The sequence below is a fragment of the Anolis sagrei genome, chromosome 5 (genome assembly GCF_037176765.1).
Source record: "Anolis sagrei isolate rAnoSag1 chromosome 5, rAnoSag1.mat, whole genome shotgun sequence".
In the NCBI taxonomy this organism is placed as follows: domain Eukaryota; kingdom Metazoa; phylum Chordata; class Lepidosauria; order Squamata; family Dactyloidae; genus Anolis; species Anolis sagrei.
Genome location: NC_090025.1, coordinates 154,374,302 through 154,394,623, shown reverse-complemented (window position 1 = coordinate 154,394,623; position 20,322 = coordinate 154,374,302). Strand labels below are relative to the sequence as shown.

The 20,322-nt window shown below is 36.7% G+C and overlaps 1 protein-coding gene across 3 annotated transcripts in view; it reads left to right on the top strand.

Moving 5' to 3' along the window:
• Positions 1-20,322, top strand: part of EEA1 (early endosome antigen 1) — a 76,525-nt gene that overhangs the window by 51,747 nt on the left and 4,456 nt on the right. For all 3 annotated transcript variants that reach the window (XM_060777327.2, XM_060777326.2, XM_067469125.1), the window contains 11 exons: positions 1,662-1,801; positions 2,259-2,589; positions 6,035-6,136; positions 6,506-6,700; positions 8,488-8,670; positions 11,413-11,598; positions 13,851-13,982; positions 15,605-15,790; positions 17,333-17,571; positions 18,249-18,369; positions 18,937-19,035. In XM_060777327.2, the coding sequence (XP_060633310.2) occupies positions 1,662-1,801; positions 2,259-2,589; positions 6,035-6,136; positions 6,506-6,700; positions 8,488-8,670; positions 11,413-11,598; positions 13,851-13,982; positions 15,605-15,790; positions 17,333-17,571; positions 18,249-18,369; positions 18,937-19,035 (1,914 nt within the window). The remainder of the gene's footprint in view (positions 1-1,661; positions 1,802-2,258; positions 2,590-6,034; positions 6,137-6,505; positions 6,701-8,487; positions 8,671-11,412; positions 11,599-13,850; positions 13,983-15,604; positions 15,791-17,332; positions 17,572-18,248; positions 18,370-18,936; positions 19,036-20,322) is intronic.

Sequence of the window (20,322 nt, the reverse complement as noted above, 5' to 3'; positions counted from 1 at the left end):
GAGGCGGGACTGAGAAGAGAATCTCCTTGGCAGATTTTGGAGCCCATGCCGGTTGATAGAGGGAGATGCAGTCACAAAGATAGGTTGGACCTGAACTGTATAGGCTGTGTAGGTAATAACCTGCACTTTGAGTTGAGACCAGAAACTTGTCGACAGCCAAACTAAATGAAGTTTAGGTTCCTGCAAAGCTGGAGGGTCACAGGAACCACCCCATGGAGTACTTTGCACATACCTCGTATAAAGATAAACCTTCAGATAGTCCAGACTAAGCTGCATTGGGCTTTTAAGATTTTGTATACATTTAAACAAATTGTGTGGAGCTGTTAATTTTAAATCTTTAAACTGATAGGGGTCAGCATACTTGAAAGACTGCTCTTTCTCATGTGTATGTTCCCAAATCCTCATTTTCAGAAGCTTTGTCCTGATGCAAATGAAATGGTACTAGTACTCAGTTTTTGTTTTTTTTTACAACTGATGCATTTTTCAGAACTGCTGCTATTTCCCCCCATTATTTCCCATTTATCTGTATACTGTATATCTTATGCTCAGTTGTCATGTGGTTAGTTATGTTATCAGCAGTAGCTGCTGCATTTCCCATCCCTGGCTTATATGTGAGTCAATAAGGTTTCCCAGTTTTTTGAGGTAAAGTTAGGTGCTTTAGCTTATATTTGGGTCAGCTTATACTTGAGTATATACGGTAATTTGTCCTTTCAGGAAGCCAGAAAAGGAGTCTGGATTAATTGAGGACTACACAAACAGCCTTAGCTCCCTACCCCCAAGTCTGCACTTCTCACACCTCTGCTTTTAGCAGAGCTTTATCAGCATAGAAATGAGCATCTGGTTGGGAGCCTTTCTCTAGCAATTCATGACGAGAATTGGGATTAAAGTGAAAGCTATTTTGCCATGATAGCTGAGAGCAGATTGGCTTTCGAGCCCTTGATAAGAACAGTCATGTGCGTAGATATATTAAGAACGCTTTGATATAGCAGTGGGGACTTTCATAAACATGGCGTGAAGCTATGAGATGATAGTTTCTTGAAAGTTAACCTTTCCTCCAACATGGCTCAGCACATGGCAGTGATCTCAAGCATGAGGGAAGTATTCTGAATGTGAAAGTCACACTGCTAGGATTCTGGCAGGTTGCAAAAAGCTTCTGGTACCTGCTTGTGGGTTTCTTGGCAAGTTGCACATTGTACTCCTATTAATTGCTATTGCCTCAAAAGATCTCCCCCTGCTTTATAATTTTGTACAAATAAGATATCCTGTAGAAGACTGCAGGGTAACAGCTGGCCCATGTCTTCAGGTTCATCAAACATCCTATAGTGATTCATCTGTACTTGGAAAATATTTCGTTACATGGTGAATTCTCTATAAGGAACTAATGTTTCATATGCACCTTTTACACACAATATTTTTAAATAATTTTACATATGAAACAATACATTTATGTATGTGTTTACTGAACTATCAAATAAGAAAGGTGTCACTGTATCAGTTCCTCACATGGACAATTTTGTATTTGGAGTATAAAGGATAAAGGATACAGCCTATACATATGGCATTGTCAGCCCACCTAAAAGAATTGAGTGTTTATAATCAGGTTTGAAAAGCTATCCCCTTTATTTGAATTTGTTAACATTTTAAAAAACTTTTTGTTACAGAAGCTTGAAGCTGACATCCTGGAAATTACAGGAAGCAAAGCAAAGGCACTTCAGGAGCTGCAGCAGCAAAGACAACAATGTACAGACTTAAATCTCAAAGCTGCAGAATTGACCAAACTACTAGATTCGGAAAGAGAAATGTATGCTTAATTGCGTAAATGTACTGCTTTTTATTTCTGTGTTCACTTGTAAATAAGCACTGCCCCCCAAGATAGAATGAAATATGTTAAGATATTCATTCATTTTTAAATTTTTAAATATATAATTTGTACTTTATCTTGTAGAATATAGTTTGTGGATCATAACTACATCATGTAGCTATTGTGGCAAAATTACCATTAATTATTCTTATGTCAAGATGGATGGATGGTATCCTTGAAGTGACTGGCTTGAACTTGAAGGAGCTGGGGGTGGTGACGGTTGACAGGGAGCTATGGCGTGGGCTGGTCCATGAGGTCATGAAGAGTTGGAAGCGACTGAACGAATGAACAACAGCATTCTTATGTCACTTTGAATACCTGAAATATGCTGTATGTGAATTCTTTCTACTATTAAATATTAATATTATTGTATATCTTTGTATTTGTGTCTATACAGAATATCTAGTATCAAATTAGACCTTCAAAAGAAATGTGATGCACTGGGAGAATCAAACCAGCAGATACTGAAGCAAGAAGAAGAAAATGCAAGGCTGAAATTAGATATTGAAAAAGTACATCAAGATGCAGACAAACATAATAAAGAATTAGATAGAAAATTGCAAGCAATGACAGAAGACTTAAAGAAATTAGAATTAGAAAAAGAGACTCTATTAAAGGAACTTGAAGCTATCAAAAATAAATTGTCAAAGAACACTGAATCTTTGAAAGAAGCAAAAGATGAATTAGAGAAAGAGAAACAGAAAGGAAAGACAGCAGTGGCAGAAATAGTGAGTCATATTTTAAGCCCTACAGATTTCTGTGTAATTGAGTTGTACATATGTATATACATCATAGTTGTTGTTGGTATTTGCTGTGAAAATTTAGGGCAGTATGCTAGTTATGACGGGATTGACCATGGTAAAATAATTCTGCCATAAGAATATTAAATTGAACATTCCACTAATTTTATATGTATATTCAATATACGTTGTTATTTTCAGATACTGTTTGTTGGCTTGGATTATTCATTTTTAAACAGCATTGGGAAAAAAAGATTGGTAACCAAGATTGGTAATTTTCACAGTGTACTTCATGTACATTGTGATAAAAATAAGTGCAGAAACACTTATGTATATATTTGTGGAGAGTTTTCTGGAGAAAGACATTATTAAAAGATGTATAAGAAGATTGCATTTTGTAAAAAAAAGATCTATAAAAAACATCTGAACTGCTCAAAAGCCCTAAGGATTGCTTGTGTTGAATGTGAACAGATATATGATCTAATGAGTATTGAGACTTTTGAGAAGAAACGTTGATGGTTTGATGGATATGAGCCAAACAAACATTTATTGGTCAGCTTTTGCATTGATGATTGGATGTATGAATTTGAGGGTAAAGATGAAAATCCAGAATAAATTGAGCAGATATGACAAAATATGAAAGCAGACCTATTCACGCAGTCATAAGAGCCCTGCTAGACTAACTGTCTCGGTATTTTATCTGCTCAACTCATTGTGTAGTATTGCGACTGAGTTTGAGATTAGACATTTGAAATTGTTGCCATGGCCAAATCAGTTCCTGGTTACATTTTGATTGGCAGGAGAATTTCTCCTCTGCCAAGTTGGCTGAGACATTGAGGTGGTTTTCCTTCAGAGACTTGTCAAATCCTGAATGTGGAATCCCAGGGATTCTTGAATGCCATGGGGGTTTTCCAGTTGAAATGGGCAAGTGCTCTTATAATGATTAGAGCTTTGACATCGGTATATGGAACGAGATGGGGAGATATGTTAACACAATTGCTGCTAGGTATCATAATCTAGAAATGAGTTGGCAAAAATCTCGTATTGACAATAGTTGAACATTAGAGTTCAGTACAATCTATTTTGTGTTGTTTGTCGAACTGTGAAGCCCATCCTTCAAGTACCTGTGCAACAGTTATGATTTTTTTTTGGTGTGGATAGGAATAGCTTCATAGTGGTGAACAAGTATCTGGTAACTATTGGTTGGATGACTGTAATTGAAGGTTGAATATCCCTTATCCAAAGGACCAGAGGCATTTTGGATTTCAGTTTTTTTCTTGATTTGCATATAGAATACAATAATGAGATATCTTTGAAATGGGATCCAAATCTAAACACAAAATTCATTTAAGTTTCATATATACTTTATACACATGTCCTAAAGGTGATATTAATGCACAATATTTTTAATAACTTTGTTTATGAAACAAAGCTTATGTACATTGAACCATCAGAAAGCAAAGATGTCACTATGTCAGCTACCCATGTGGACAATATGGGTTTTGGAACATGCCCGCTTTCCAGATAAGGGATAGTCAACTTGTATTGGATTTCCTGTAATGCATTGCATCACAGTGTTTAAGTGACACAAAATTAGATCCTCAGTTGTAAAGGGAAAAACAGACCAAATAAACGCAAAAATGTGAATTCCAAGTAGAGCACAACAATATAGCCTTCTCTTGGTTTCCAGAAGCTGGTATGAAGAGGTCTGAAGTGAAGGCTACAGTACCAATGATTGCTGCTGTACAACCATGATGACTTGTAGTACTTGATAGCCTTGTCTTCTTTGAATGTGTCTAAACTCCATTTAGTATTTCTCAGTGGTTGACTGCTTCATTTTCTTCTTGAAGCAAATTCTGTATTTTAGTTAATTTAATGTGTGAAATACTTTCTCCTTTCTTATCCTGAATCTCTCACCAGTAAATATTTGGTAATTTTTAATAATTAGAAGTATTCTTTAAGATTTCCTTCTGAATAATATGGTTGCTTAACATCCTATATTCTAAAATACTAAATATGTACAGATTGAACATTATTTTTCATTTATTCAGACCAGTTATTCATACAGTTATTTAATGCTGCAAAGATTTTAAATCTCTAGTATTTCTATTAGGATTATTTTTTATCTTTAAAATGGAAAAGCGTTTCTCTTCCATTGTAAATTCAAAAAACATAATATACTCTAATAGAAACTAGGGAATACAATTTTAAAGCTGAACCTTCATCGGCTCTTTTCCAAAAACCTCTTGTTCATGTGTTGAATGTAAAATAACCAAATTTAACATTGGCTGTTTTGCTACTGCCTGTATGATAAGCAGTATCTAGTACAATGATTAATTGTGAAAAATTGAAGATTGTTATTGCTCAGCCATGATATAAAATAATTTATTTGTGACTTACATAAGCAACATAATGCCAGGTTGCATGTATTTTGTATAATACATGTAATAAATACGGTGGTTTGAAATGCATTGGTTTTTATTGAATTGGGTTTAAATCAGCATTTCTCAACCTGGGGGTCAGGACCCCTGTGGGTGGGTTGTGAGGGGGGTTTAAGAGAGACTGCCGAAGACATCAGAAAACATATGTTTCTGATGGTTTTAGGAACCCTTTTGGCAGAGAAGGCTGAAGATCTCTTCACCTGTCCTTCACTTTTTTTGGAAAGAAATGGCAAATTCTCCCACCAAAAGCCCTCCTCTGCTGTGATTGGCCAGCCTCTCAGCCAAGGGGATGGCTGTTTCTGAGACTCCAAATAGGGAAGAGAGGGCAGGTGTGCTTGGCGCATGGCAGTATGGTGCACATGTGCGGGTGAGGAAGAGCTTGTGAGGCTGGTGGAGGGAGGCTTGTGCCAGTGAGTCCCTTCAAGGCATGAGGGTTCTGTGTGGGAAGTTTGGCCCAATTCTGTCGTTGGTGGGGTTCGGAATGCTCTTTGGTTGTAGGTGGACTATAAATACCAGCAACTACAACTCCCAAATGTCAAGGTCTGTTTTCCCCAAACACCAGGATTTTCTGTTGGTCATGGGAGTTCTGTGTGCCAAGTTTGTAGGTTAACTATAAATCCCAGCAACTACAACTCCCAAATGACAAAATCACCCCCCTCCTAAAGCCCACCAGTAAAAAAAAAAAAGGTATTTGTGACAAATCTGGTCGGTGAATGAAAATACATCCTGCATATTAGATATTTATATTACAATTCATAACAGTGGCAAAATTACAGTTATGAAGTAGCAATGAAAATAATTTTATGGTTCGGGGTCACCACAGCATGAGGAACTGTATTAAGGGGTTGCAGCATTAGGAAGGCTGAGAAACACTGGTTTAAATGTAGGTTGAATACAGTGGTGATACTTTGTAATTCTGACCACTTTTGTTGGTGTACGTTTTGAGAATGAGGTGGAAAGCTCACCACATAATTCCTTTCTTTTTTGCACAGGAGAAATCTTGTCAAGAAGCTAGACGGCAACTGCAACTGCAGTCAGAATCTATAGCTAAAGAACAAAATGAATTGAAAAACTCATTGGAAAAACAAGAAGGGGTAATGCTTTCTGATGAAGCCATGAAATGTCTGTTATATCAAATAACACTGGAGAAATTGAGGAGTAGCTGTCTCTTTAGATTGTGCACAAAATAGGTTAAACTCAAGAATAATCATTACTGCTCTTATATTAAATAACACTGTCATATATAAAACAATTGAGCTTAGTACATACTTTGTAAGCTTCCAGTGTTTTGTATATTAATATCTTAAAGTGAATTTTTAAACAATGCATAGATTTCACTATGGATTGTGATAGTGTATAGTCAGAAAAAGTCATAAGTAAAAGCAGAAGCATTAAAACAATATCAGTTAAATTAGTATTTAAACTAGTTAAATAACATGTACTACTGCATTTCTTAAATATAGATCTCCAAGCAATTGACTACAGAGCTTGATACAGCACGTGCCCAAGTCCTGCAAATTCAAGGTGTTTTAAAAGAGAAAGAAAAGAACGAACAGCAATTACAGTTAAAGGTGAAAGAACTGAAGGAATCTTTTGATCAGAAAAAAAAGCAAAACGAAACACAACAAGCAGAATTAAAGACAGCTCTCTTGGAAAAGGTAATAGTTCCATGTGTTTTTCAAGAACCGTTATGTCATCAGGAGTTGTACAATGCATTATGATGCTAGAAATGAAAAGCTGCTCTTCCATCCCCTAATACAAAAGCTGCTAAATGTTTTTGAACATTCAGACTTTGAAAAAAAAAATGAAAGTTTTCATTCAAGCCTGAATTTTAAAAAAGAGCCAGGCTTCAATTTGGCAAAGTGAATGCTTTATTTTATGAAATGAAGCTGATGGGGTTTAACTTCCTCTCCATCTGCCACCACCTCTTGCCACCTGACACAGAGATGATGCCAAGGCCCCCTTCTCAGAACCATAGGAATGCTGCTGCCACAATAAAGCAGCCTGGCTGTACTCTAACACGATTCTCCAGATCATTAGAATGCCAACTTTCATTTTTCCCCCAAGTCTGAACATTCAGAAAGATTGAGCATAGAAATGAAGCATTATGCTTCATAAAATGTAAAGTATACTGCTACAATAGAGTCATATTTGTTTTGCACTCAGCCATTAATTATACATAAATCCTCATGTATAAGTTGACATGTGAAGTCAAGGTTTCAGAGTCAAAATGATGGCTTTTAATCTGATTTGTGAACAAGTCAAATGTCATTCAATAGAAAAGGAAAAGTGCCAGCATCACATCAGTGGGCCACTCCCTCAGCAGCCACTGCTGCCATTCCCTGTACTTACCCAAGAATTCAAAAATGCTTTGTGCCCCACCCTACTCAAAGCAGGAGAAAGTTCCTTATTCTTCAGAGGTATGGTATTGCTTGTATAATTTGTCAAACATCAGGAACTTCATGTAAGGTTATACATTTCCTGCATGGATTTTTCCATCTCCTATTCTAGAACTCAACATGATGCAGTGGTATTTTTACAGAGGCTAGTGCTAAGTATAGTTAGCTTTTGCAAACCAAATCCTGGTTTTAAACACTTGTTTTAAAACTAATAATGTTTAGTGTTAACCATAATACAGATTCATTGTTGTACTTTGATTTAGCAAGGACAGGGAAGACAGTATGCTAAACTTAAGGATCTCTTATCGATGTCATAAGAAATAGGTAGATAACCTGGAATCTTCCAGATATTTTAGATTGCAACTCATATTAACCCCAGCTACCATGAACTATTATTGTAAGTTAATGGTCTTCTGATCCCAAATGTCTATAGGATAATATATCCTATAGGGATATGTTATGTCAATACATTAAACTATTTTTTATTGAGACATGGTTTGGGTAGTATTTTTGGCATCTTTTCTTCCAGTGCAAATGAGAGAGGGGATTTCTGTTCTGTATTTCATTAATCATAATTTAGCATTGCAAAATTAAATTTGTAGTAAGTCTTAAGTATAGTTTGTGTGAAAGAAGCCAAGCTTCTAGTAACGTACTTTGACACTGATTTGTTTAAAACAAATAGTTAAAATGAACAACAGATTGTCAGGTTGAGATGAAACAAGGTGTATAATTAAATAATGTAATTGAAGGCTTCTGATCTCACAGATTGCTGGAGAAAAAGGTGGCAGGAGGGAGGAAGCATGTGAGTCTTACGTTTAAAGCAAATAGATATGGGTTCATTGAGTCATGGGTATGTTTTGTCTTATGGTTTGTCATATTTGCAAGGGGAAAGTGATATAAAATGCCAAAAGTACATTGTAAACTGAACAGTGGGGTGACCAACAAGAATTCAACCTGAAAAGGAATCAAGATTGGTATGTTTTGACCTTGTCTTAATTATTTGTTCTGAATAAGAAAAAATCATTTTGTCTGTACCTGTGTGTTAGGCAGAACTTGAGAATAAATTGCAGCAGCAGATAACATTATCAGCACAAGAGCTCACAGCAGAGAGAGAAAAGATAACAGAGTTACAGAAGACCTATAAAACAGCACAAGAAAATATGGAAAAGCTTCAATTAGATATTTATGGTAAAGAATCAGAGCTCTTAGCTACACGGCAAGACCTTAAGGTAAATTACACTACTTCATAGTGTTGGAGTTGTTTAGCGAGAAGAGCATCTATTTTCAGAGTTTATAGCATATATTTATACAATTCTTTTATTTTTTTAAATGTTTTAATGAGTCATTTGCTTCAGGCAACAGATTAAATGTCATGAAAAGGGTACTTGGTCATTTAATTTTTAGGGTTTTTTTACTGCAAGGAATTGAGGAGTTGCACTAGTGGGACTTTATGCCTCAGGTGCCAAAATAAACTGACCAAACCAGAGTATTGATTTGGAGAAGGTACACCATTTGTTATTCTGCCTCCATTTTTCACCCCAGTCCCAACAGTGAGCAGTCTGTGCCATTCGACATGCCTAGTTTGCATTGGGATTTTTTTCAGCAGGGAGAAGGAGGCGGTTTAATGATTCTGCTGTGGTTTTGCAGACTTCAGGGTTTCCTTTGTGTGACTTGTGCTGTTCTGATTATATATGAACCTAAGAAATGCCAATCTTCTCCCTGAATTAGTAACTATTATGATGATTTGTACTAGAGTCCCTTGTTAGAAGTGGGTGACTTTAACCCTCACAGTACCTATGTTCTATCTCATTCAGTTCCTGTTTGTATAGTGTAGTTTCTCTGCTGAACTATAAGCACAATTTGGAAATCTATCATAGAAAGATGCATCTTTTCAGTTACCAATAACATTGTGGGGATCTGATAAGGAAAGGGGAAGATTCTAGATGTTTGTCTGTAACAAAGTAGAGCTCTTTCAAATACAGTTAAAATTGATGTGTTTGGAGAGGGAAGACATTGCTAAATAGTTATGGCATAAATGCAGCCTAACCTTTCTATAAAAAAAACTAGTGAAAGATTATGGTGCATCAAGTGACAAACGGTATGAGCACAAGTGATTCACCTGTTGAAATGAAACAAATAGTATTATGATAAAATACCTGTTGTGGTAACAAACAAATATCAATGTCAGTGGCTGAACTAGGGTAATGGCACCATCTACTGGCACATTTGAGAAAATGTTTTTGACTCATGCTTTTTCATTAATTCTCTAGCTAAAGCTATAGTATATGTTAAGGCACTTATTTTTAAAACAGTCCAAGGTAATTACCTAAATCCAGTATGAGGCAGGCTTAAGCATGCTTAATTTTACATTGGATTTAGGTCAGTATATATGTAATCCTAAAAAAAGCATCTAATAGGAAAATAGAGCAAACAGCAAAAGCAATGCCATCCTTAAACAATCCAAGCTTAGATGAAAAAGGCACCGCATGTTTTTGTATTCAATGTGTTAACCTAGTATTTTGAAAACATGCAAATGTGAGTAGGTCAATAGGTACCGTTTCAGCGGGAAGGTAATGGTGCTCCATGCAATCACGCCAGCCACATGACCTAGGACACATCATAGAATCATAGATTCTATGATTCTATGATGTCTCCTAGGAGCCCCTGGTGGCTCAGTGGGTTAAAGCACTGAGCTGCTGAGCTTGTTGATCGAAAGGTCGCAGGTTCGATTCCGGGGAGCGGCGTGAGCTTCCGCTGTCAGCCCTAGCTTCTGCCAACCTAGCAGTTCGAAAACATGCAAATGTGAGTAGATGAATAGGTACCGCTCCGGCTGGAAGGTAATGGCGCTCCATGCAGTCATGCCGGCCACAAGTCCTTGGAGGTGTCTACGGACAACGCTGGCTCTTCGGCTTAGAAATGGAGATGAGCACCACACCCCAGAGTCAGACATGACTGGACTTAATGTCAGGGGACTACCTTTACCTTTACCTATGATGTCTCCTAGGTCATGTGGAGACATCTATGGACAACGCTGGCTCTTTGGCTGAGAAATAGAGATAAGCACCACCCCCCAGAGTAGGACTCAACTAGACTTAATCTCAAGAGGAAACCTTTATCTTTACAGTTGTTTCTTTCCCTTCTGAAACTCTCAAGGGATGGGAGCCATTGGCTCATGGATCAGAATTGCTCCATGGACTACTATTTTGAGTAGCAGTGATCTAGGCAAAAAACAAATATGCCAGTTTCGGAATCATGGTTGCAGATACAAGAAGCATGGAATAGAGAGCAAGGGTAGTTGGGTCCAAGCAATTTACTACAGATTAATATTTGTTATACCAGAACTTGAGGATGGGAGAGAAAGGGAAGATAAATAGTGGAAAGAGTTGTGAGTGAGATCAGGAGTAGGCTCAGTAAGTGTCTTCAACATCTTAAGTGTTTATTGTATTATGCATATGGTAAGCAGTCTGTGGCAATAGTAGACAGGTATAAATATTTTGAAAAAATAAAGCCAGTCTTGGAACTCTGTAACAGTTCATAACCTGTGATTATATAGATGTGCACAAAATCTGTTCATTACTCTAATGAATATGTATTTTAGTGATTCATTGCATTCATCTGAGTCATAACAAATTTGGTAGAAATATTGTTTGCTTGATTTTAAATCAGTATGGTGGTGTTGATGATAATAATAATAATATTTTTGTGTCTCAGTTTTGTTTACTCTCATCCTGTGCCAATTTAGTCAGAATCACTTATGTTCTCTGAGTAAAAATGCATATAGATAATTGTGCAAGCCTTCAAAAATCAATGAAATAAATAGATACATGGCAAGCTGTTTGCAATGTGATGCTAACAGTGTTCTATTATAATGAAAATAAAATCATCTTTCTCCACTTGAAATCATAGTAATATATTTTATTGTGTTTTTGATTGGCTATGGAACTTAGTCCTTTTTCTATCTTTAAATTTAGTCAATTGAGGAGAAACTTGCTTTAGCTCAAGAGGAGTTGGTTTCAAACAGAAATCAAATTAGTAATCACAATCAGTTGATAAAAGAACTCAAGACTGTAAGAGCTACGCTGGAGCAGGATGTATCTAAAAAAGAACACCAGCTGAAAGAGCAAGAGAAATTATTACAAGAAATACAGAAAGATAAGGTAACTGATTTTTCATTTGTCCTTTTTCCTATACTGTTTAAAAATAGAGTTCTGACGATTATTGATCATTCACTATTTCATTACATATATTGTAAATATATCTAGTTACTCAAATCTAATGCTCACCCTTTTTGGCAAAATGCTCTCACCCAAATCAAAGTGCACATTAAATTCACATATTGCAGTAATTTTAGGTGTTTCAGGAGCTGCACCTAGAACTCCTGTTTGAGGTGCTTCATCTCTAATGGCCAGACTCAAGTGGACCTTACCTGTTTTTCACTCCTCCTCCATTTCGTGGTATCGTGTTTATGGATTATGTTTATATTTTAATGGCTACTCTGTATGTTTTATGTTGGTGGAAACTGCCCTGAGTCCCCATGGGAAGATAGAGGGCCATATAAATACATTATTATTATTATTATTATTATTATTATTATTATTATTGCTATGCAACCCTGGGAGTTGTAGTTTGGTGAGGCACTAGCTTCCTTTGTCAGAGAAGGCTCACAAACTACAGTCCCCATGACTCCATAGCATTGAACCAAGGCAATTAAAGTGGATTCATCCTACCACTTAGATACACCCTAAAGCTTTCTTTTCCATTGCTTGAAGCTTTGATGTTCTAAATTACAAAGAGTGCACATTTTGCTGTTGCACGTAACATTTGGCAGGAAATTGGTTTCAGGGTTTTGAAAATGGAGGTGCGCATTAGATTTGATGGTGCATTAGATGAGTAAATACGGCTATCTTGGCAGCCATAGTTATGTGCAAATGTAAGATAAACAGTAGTAAATAAGTTTTGAGACAGCTTATTCAGTAATACTCCTTCTTTTGCCAGCTTATTCAAAATAGTGCTCCCATTTAGTTCCTTCTGCTGGAAGGAGTGGTTAAACCAGAAAGCCTGAGTCTGTAGTTTGTTTAGCATTACAATCTAAAATATAAAGTGCAATATAATCTGACATGATGCCACAAGAATGTGAATGTATATTATTGTTTTAAACTGTTTATTTTATGGTTGTTTATAATTATTGATGTATTTGGATTGTTGTTTACAGGATTTTAATATGTTGCAATCTGCTTTGCGTGAGGAAGAAAAGCAGGATATACATAAAGATTTATTATTTATTATTATATTCAAATCAGTATTCCCAGCTTGCACAATCCAAACTACCTTACAACTCCCCCTTCTCACAAAATCGTTTAGTTTATTTTTTGACTGAAAAATAAAACTAGGAGTATTTTACATCACTGCCCAGTCACCTTGAGAAGGTGAGACTGAGGGATGAGGTGAAAGAATGATGCTCATAAAACTGCCTGCCTCTGATAAGATGTCTTTGACATCTTAGTACAGCAACCAACCCAGAATCCTGGATGAGTTAAACCACAGACAAAGGCTTCCTGGTTGGTTTAGAGTCAGGTGGAAGTAATGAAGGGCTCTTGCTCAATAAGTCACAACACACTTGCTTATTTACAATAAGCCAGAATGGTATTTCTGGTTTACTGTAATTTCAAATAGACAGCATTCTACATAGACCAAAGTCGTATCACATTAGACTTTTCATGAGAAATGTGAATTCCATCACTCATAGAAAAGGTAGCTAAATTAATACAAAATGCATAACATTATGATGGTTGTAAGAGATGGCACAGAGTCTACATTGCAGAGTAAATAGTAAGAGATGATTTTAGGATCCAGTGGTATATTCAGACATATCTGTGGACTTTGGACTTTACTTCTGAGTAAATATGCATATTTACTTGCACCTCCTTTGTTGAGACAGCTTCAAGGATTGTCATTCCATTTTCAAGCACAATTCAGAACTGGCTTTGACTTATGAAGCCCTGTGGCTTAGATCCAGACAAACTAAGTGACATTATCTTTCTGTATAAACCTGTCTGTGCTCTTAAAATCTTCGGGTGTGTTCCTTTTCTTTGTATCACAACTTTTTCATACATTTTTGATGGGAGAGAGGGTTTGTTTAGTGGCAGAAGTTACAGAACTTCCTTGGGAAGCCAAATTTATGGTAATGCTAAGGCAAACCTATCATGGGGTGTTCTTGGAAGAATGAATTCAGGAGAGGGGTTGCCATTGCCCTCCTCTGAGAGAGAGTGATTTGTCCAAGCTTTCCAAGTGAGGATTCCAACCCAGGGCTCTCAGTACTGTAGTCCAGCACTCAAACCATTTCACCACACTGGCACAATCTACTGGAAGGAAAATTCCTAAACATGATGTTGGTTCTTTCTACTTCAAGGATTTGAAAGAAAAGGACTTGGCTAATGAAAAATCCAAAACAGCAGAACTTCAGAAGATTAGCAGCAAACAGGAAAAAGAAAATGCCAAACTGAAGGAAGAAGCTAAAATAAGCAAGCAAGAATTTGAGAAGGTGAGACATAGAAGTTTCTAGTAGCTGGGAATATGCATTTATTTAACTTTTTGGAAAAAAAAGATATCTCTTCTTCACAATTTTGGTTTTTCCCCTCTTTCTTATTCTGAGTGTTTTAGTTATGTTGTATCATTTTAAAGATATTTGGAAACATATATAATTTTTATTGAGTAATTGAGATTTTTAGAAAGATGAACAGAATTCTCTTGCAGGTTGCAAATATTATATACACTGGTGGTGTGTGAGCATGATGAAATGTAGTTTATTGTAATACAGATGAGCCCTTGGTGAAATTTTGTGATTTTCTTGTCTTTTTTCCATGAAGTTGAAAATGTTAATTTGAATCTGCCATTTTGCATTAAACTGTAGTTAAGGTTTACTGTGGCTTGTCTGAGTTGGAACATAATGCTAAGCTGTTCAAAAATTGTGTTCAAAAATAGGAACACAATCTTCTCCAGAGAATGGAGAATATTCTTGTTACAGCATTTCCTTTTTCTGGTGCAAAATTAATGGGCTGAATAGCAATGAAATGTACATAATCCTGAGAGCCTTTTTGTAGCTAGGGAGACCAGAAATAATACTGGAGAAACAGCAGCAGAACAAAGGAGAAAACTTTGACTGCGGACAGCAGTAAAATATATTTTTAGGATTTCTGTGAAGGACATATTTCAAAGAAGTTCTGTGTAAAGTCTCTTGGAGCATAGAAAGAAGGAAAGGGGAGAAACAAATGTGGCAACACCTTTTACACTTAATAGGTCTTTATTTTAGCATGAGCTTTCATGGATATAAACCCACTTATTTGAATACACTACCAAGTGGTATTAAGGCCTCAGGTATAAAATTTACTTTATTTGTTGAGACTTTGCTGTTTGTCTAATGTAGAGTGTAGATGGCTCCCATCTCATTGGGGAAAGAGCAAGTATATGCACTTCTGATATTGCAAGTACTGTAATCTTATGGGCCCTACTCCCAAGGTAGAAATGGGGAGAGTTAGGATCTGTGTTTGTGGAAGGTTCTTATATTACCATCTGTGTAAGGTATCCCATTGTAAGTGAGTAGTTGTGTAAGATTTGGAGGTGTCTGTTTACGAACAAAGGCCTACCTCCTGTACCTTGTAGGAGAGCTGTGTTGTTCTCCAGAAATTTGTTGTAGTTCATTGATGGTGTTATTGAGTCGTAAGTGAGTAGTTGTGTAAGATTTGGAGGTGTCTGTTTACGAACAAAGGCCTACCTCCTGTACCTTGTAGGAGAGCTGTATTGTTCTCCAGAAATTTGTTGTGGCTCATTGTTGGTGTTGTTGAGTTGTCTTAGCTGGGCACTGTAGTTATCCACCAGAGGTGTTATCTGGGAAGTTGTGATTTGCTGGCTTTCACTTTCTCTGATTCATAGACTTTCTACTACAAATTCTAGTTACCTGTATTAAACCCTCACCTCCTTCAGTCATTCTTTTTAATCTTTCTCATGTAAAACTGGCCTTTAGAAATATTCTAATGTTGACTTTGTACTTCAAAACATAAAAGCAGTTGGAGCAATCAGGAAGTGTCACTAGCCAAAACCCCAAGTTGTTTCTCTTAAAACCCTTATCTATCTGACTCATTTTTTTTAAAAAAAAATCTTTAACAGGAGATAACAAATCTAAAGGATGCCAAACAAATGTTGATTAAACAGAAACTGGAACTACAGGGAAAAGTGGATAGCATTAATACAGCTCTTGAACAAGAGAAAAAGAACCAGGAAGCTATCAAAGATCAATTGAAAAAGAAAGATGAAGAAATGAAGAAGAAATGTGCTGAGTTGGAAACAAAACTGGTCTGTAATACCTTCTATATGTAGGCATGTTTGAATATTAAGATGATGAAATATGGACATTCTTTTTTGACCCATTTGGATTGCATACACTATATATATGTGTGTGTGTGTGTGTGTATTTAATTTTCAAATGATTATTGTAGCTTATTTTAGAATTCTTTTGAAAGCAAGTTTTAGTATCATTATGCTTATATTCATATATATGTTTTGTATCATAAGTGATCATATTTTCCATTTGGGGCACATCTACACTGTTCACTTAATGTGATTTGAAGACAGCTTGAGAATACAGTATTTAAATGATGCATGGTGCAAATATGCACAGTAATTCCCATTAAAGGCTTTAAACCAGGATAATCAAAGCTGGTGGATACTCCAAAATAGAGCCTGTACTGTGCATCAGGATGCTTACTTAGCTGCCAGCCACATCATACGGCAAAATCATTTAAGGCAGTGGTTCTCAACCTGTGGGTCCCCAGATGTTTTGGCCTTCAACTCCCAGAAATCCTAACAGCTGGGAATCTGGCTGGGATTTTTGAGAATTATAGGCCAAAACACCTGGGGATCCACGGGATGGGAACCACTGATTTAAGCGATGGGTGCTCTGCACATGCACAGTGTGGACTGGAGGAACTGAAAAAACAAACAAACACAGACAAACCTGAATCCTCTATGGCAGTGAAGCCATGGATATTGGAACCAGATTGAAGCAAACCTCTGTGATCTGTATAAGTACAGGCTGGCCTCAGTCTCATTCCAGGGCTTCCCAACTAAACAGCTACATAAAGAAACTCCTTCCTCCTCTGCCAGTTTCACACTGTCCTAAGTGGTCAGTATAGCTGTGCCTCTGAGCTAATTCAGAATGATACTTTCATTACATTTTTTTTTGTATCAATAGAGTGGTGAAGTAGTTGTGCATGAATTTGGACATAACGGCTTAGGTTCATCTGTGTGGTTCCATGTCCTAGCCATAAACAAGCCCAGGAGGACCTACCACTTTCTTCTGTTGCTTTCTGGTGGGGAATGTGGGGGCAGTTCAGGCAACAAAGAAGCATTCTCCCTCTACTAAGAGAAGGGAAAGAAAGTAGAGTGTACTCATAAGATGGAGCACACTCTCCTCCCCGCTCCCCTCAAAGCCATAACAGGCGTATTTTCATTGTCTGAATTGCCTCCCATTCTCTGCCCATCAATAACTAGGCTGTTAGGTAGGGCGGCAAAGGCTAAATAATGACTTCCTTAGCCTGCTACAAGACATAACTATAGTTGGTGAAAATCACTTGTTCCTTTTCTGTTAACAGAAACTTCCATTATCTTCAAGTCCTCTTTATTCTTGAAAAGAGAGCTTAGGATCTCTTCATTTAGTCCTTTCCTCTTTCTTATAGAAAGCCGGGGGGGGGGGGGGGGTCATTATGAACATGTGTTGCTAAGGTCTGTTTCCTGTTTCTCTCTGGACACAATCTCTAGAGGAAAATAATATCTGAATATGGCTCCGGGGTTGTGAAATGAAGATTTCTTATGCTTCAAACATTTCTCTTGTCCTAGCAAGCTGAGATCAAGGAGAAAGCTGAACAGTGTAAAAGTAGCAAAGAGGCTGAAGGCAAATTCAATATGCAAATCACAGCTTTGAATGAGAACCTGGGGACCGTGAAGAAAGAGTGGCAGAGCAGCCAAAGGAGGGTTAACGAACTAGAAAAACAAACAGATGATCTTCGTGGTGAAATAGCAGTGCTGGAAGCCACAGTGCAAAATAACCAGGATGAGAGGAGAGTCTTGTTGGAAAGGTAAAGTAGTCAGTAGAATTTGGGAACTGAACAATTAATTTTATGACCATTTGGGAGTGGGGTTTTCCAATGTTTAAATAACAACTGAATGTATACTTTTGTATAGAACATTTAAAGATGTAGAGTTTATTCTGACTTCACAAGTTGATAGACTAGCTGATAGCTGGAATAGAAAATCTAAGGTATGCCTTTAGGTTTTTAGGAACATTCTTAAGATGTGTTTCTTTTGCATATAAATAGGTTACTCAGAAATATTTGCTTGAGTTTCAACACCAAAAAGCTCATGCCTAGATAAGAAAATGTTTTAATAAACTTTTTTATTTCCAGAAATGTGTGGTTTTCTTGTTATTAAGGAAACCAAAGTGAGATAGTGATTTACTCAGGTAGTTGTGACTACTAAATATTTCTTACTAGCAGAAAGGAAATCTGAAAGCTTGTTTTTCTCTGCATTGTCCCCTCCCCACACTTAGGTTGATGTAATATTATCAGTGAAACTCACCACAGACTCTGTCAGTATGTACATTTTTTGCTTTCTTTTGAACTACCAGTCTGTATAGACTGCAGTAAGAAAACAATCATCCCCATGCATATTATCACAGTGATGTTACAGCCATAGGAATGACGATTGAAATTTATTCTCACTGATTTAGGAGATTGTTTTACCATCTCCTCTGTAGGTGCCTTAAAAGTGAAGGAGAAATTGAAAAACTTCAAAACAAATTGATGGATTCAAGAAGAAAACTGGATGACACTACTGCAGCCATGCAAGAACTGGGCAGAGAGAATCAGTCCCTGCAGGTATTCTGTTTTGGTTTTAAAAGACAATCAGTTCTAATATGGTATTAAATTATTCAGGTTTTTTTTATCGTATCAGAAGCGATTTGAGAAACTGCAAGTTGCTTCTGGTGTGAGAAAATTGGCTGTTTGCAGAGACCCTATGGGAGGCTTCTCTCATGCCCTCGCATAAGAAGATGGAGCTGGCAGACAGGAGCTTACGTAGATTTGAACTGCTGACCTTTAGGTTAGCAGTTCAGCCGGCTCAAGGGTTTAACCTGTTGTGCCACCGTGGCTCCTAATTATTCAGGCAAATTATTCAGGTATTATACTGTTCTTTGCTGGATCAAATACAAATTCTATCAAATATTATTATGTGCTTGGACTAGTGGATCAAGACCAGTGATCTAATATGGATGATAAAAATATGAAAAAAACAATTCTTGGCTGAAATTTATGGGACTTGATCATTGCGTTTGATACAGAGGGGTTTAAAAGATGTATGTTAGAATTTTACTGTTGAATTTCCTTGGAATAGTTTTGACATGTTTTGAATTTGTTTACCAAAACCTGCACTTATGTTTTGTATAGATCAAACATACACAAGCCCTAAATAGGAAATGGGCTGAAGACAATGAGGTTCAGAATTGCATGAGCTGTGGGAAAAACTTTTCTGTAACAATAAGAAGGGTATGTATATCTAGAGATATTATATGTTAAAAGTTTTTTCTTCTTCTTCTTGAAACAGGGGAGCAGTGTATTTTAAATGTAGTTTTTCAAACTGAAAAGTGTTCAAATAAACAATCACTTTTGGTTGCATTTTATCTCCACACACAGTTTTGAGGAAGGACCATTCAAAGCTGGCAGAATGTCTTGTATAAACTCGTAACCCATTTTGTTTTCTTTAAAAAAAACTTATCGTTCATAGTAAAATACTATTATATTGAATACATAAATAAAGTATGTATTTATACATAGTAAATTACATATATATACCCATGTGTGTGTGTACGTACATAATTTCTATTGTTGCACTTTGGACCACATCATGTCCAGTACAGACAAAACAATTGGGCAAAAACAATGTGATCGAAAGTTTTGACCTAACACTATTTAGTATTCCTAAAAATAACAAAAAAGACTTGAAGGAATTCAGCAGCTCCTTTGAAACATAAGTCTCAAAGTTGACACTAGATTTCTGTATGTATTTTATTCCAAAGCTTTCTCTTTTAATATGTTGTTATCTCTTAATACACCTCAGATAGTGTACACTTTGCTTTCATAATACACTATAAGGGGATTTTTTTTTAAAAAAAAATGCTTCCAGTTTTTTAAAACTCTAAAATCAGGACAGTAAATAAAGAGCAGCATTTAAAAAACGGGAATTCCAGACATGAATTAATCAGGGTCAGCTAATACCTCCAAACAACAGATTCCCCCAGGCAGCAATCAGCCAGGCTTTGAAGCTGCATGGCCATTAAATGGTGGTCAGTTGCAACATTCACACTTGCCTCAAGCAGACAAGAGTTATTTCTCCCACCCTGGACATTCCACAGATATATAAACCTCACTTGCCTAGTTTCCAACAGACCCCTCAACCCCTGAGAATGCCTGACTTAGATTTGGGTGAAACGTCTAGAGAGAATGCTTCTGGAACATGGCCATACAGCTCGGAAAACTCACAGCAACCCAGAACACTTTAAGCTTTGTGCTTGTGCACCTCTCTTTTCCTCTCCCACTCTCTCATTGTATCCTGCCTTCTTAATTTGTTAGTTCCATCTTCAGTAAAACACTGCTTGACTGTTGACATCAAAACTGGCAAATAATAGGTTATGCTTCCATTCAAATCATAGTTTTTCAGTTCTGCTTTAAAATCCATGCATTGCCCCTTTCTGTCATTGAGTGAACGATGGAGTCTGCTAAAGATGGAAGCAATAAACTAAATTGGAGCAAATGAAGGGCAGAGAATCCATATTT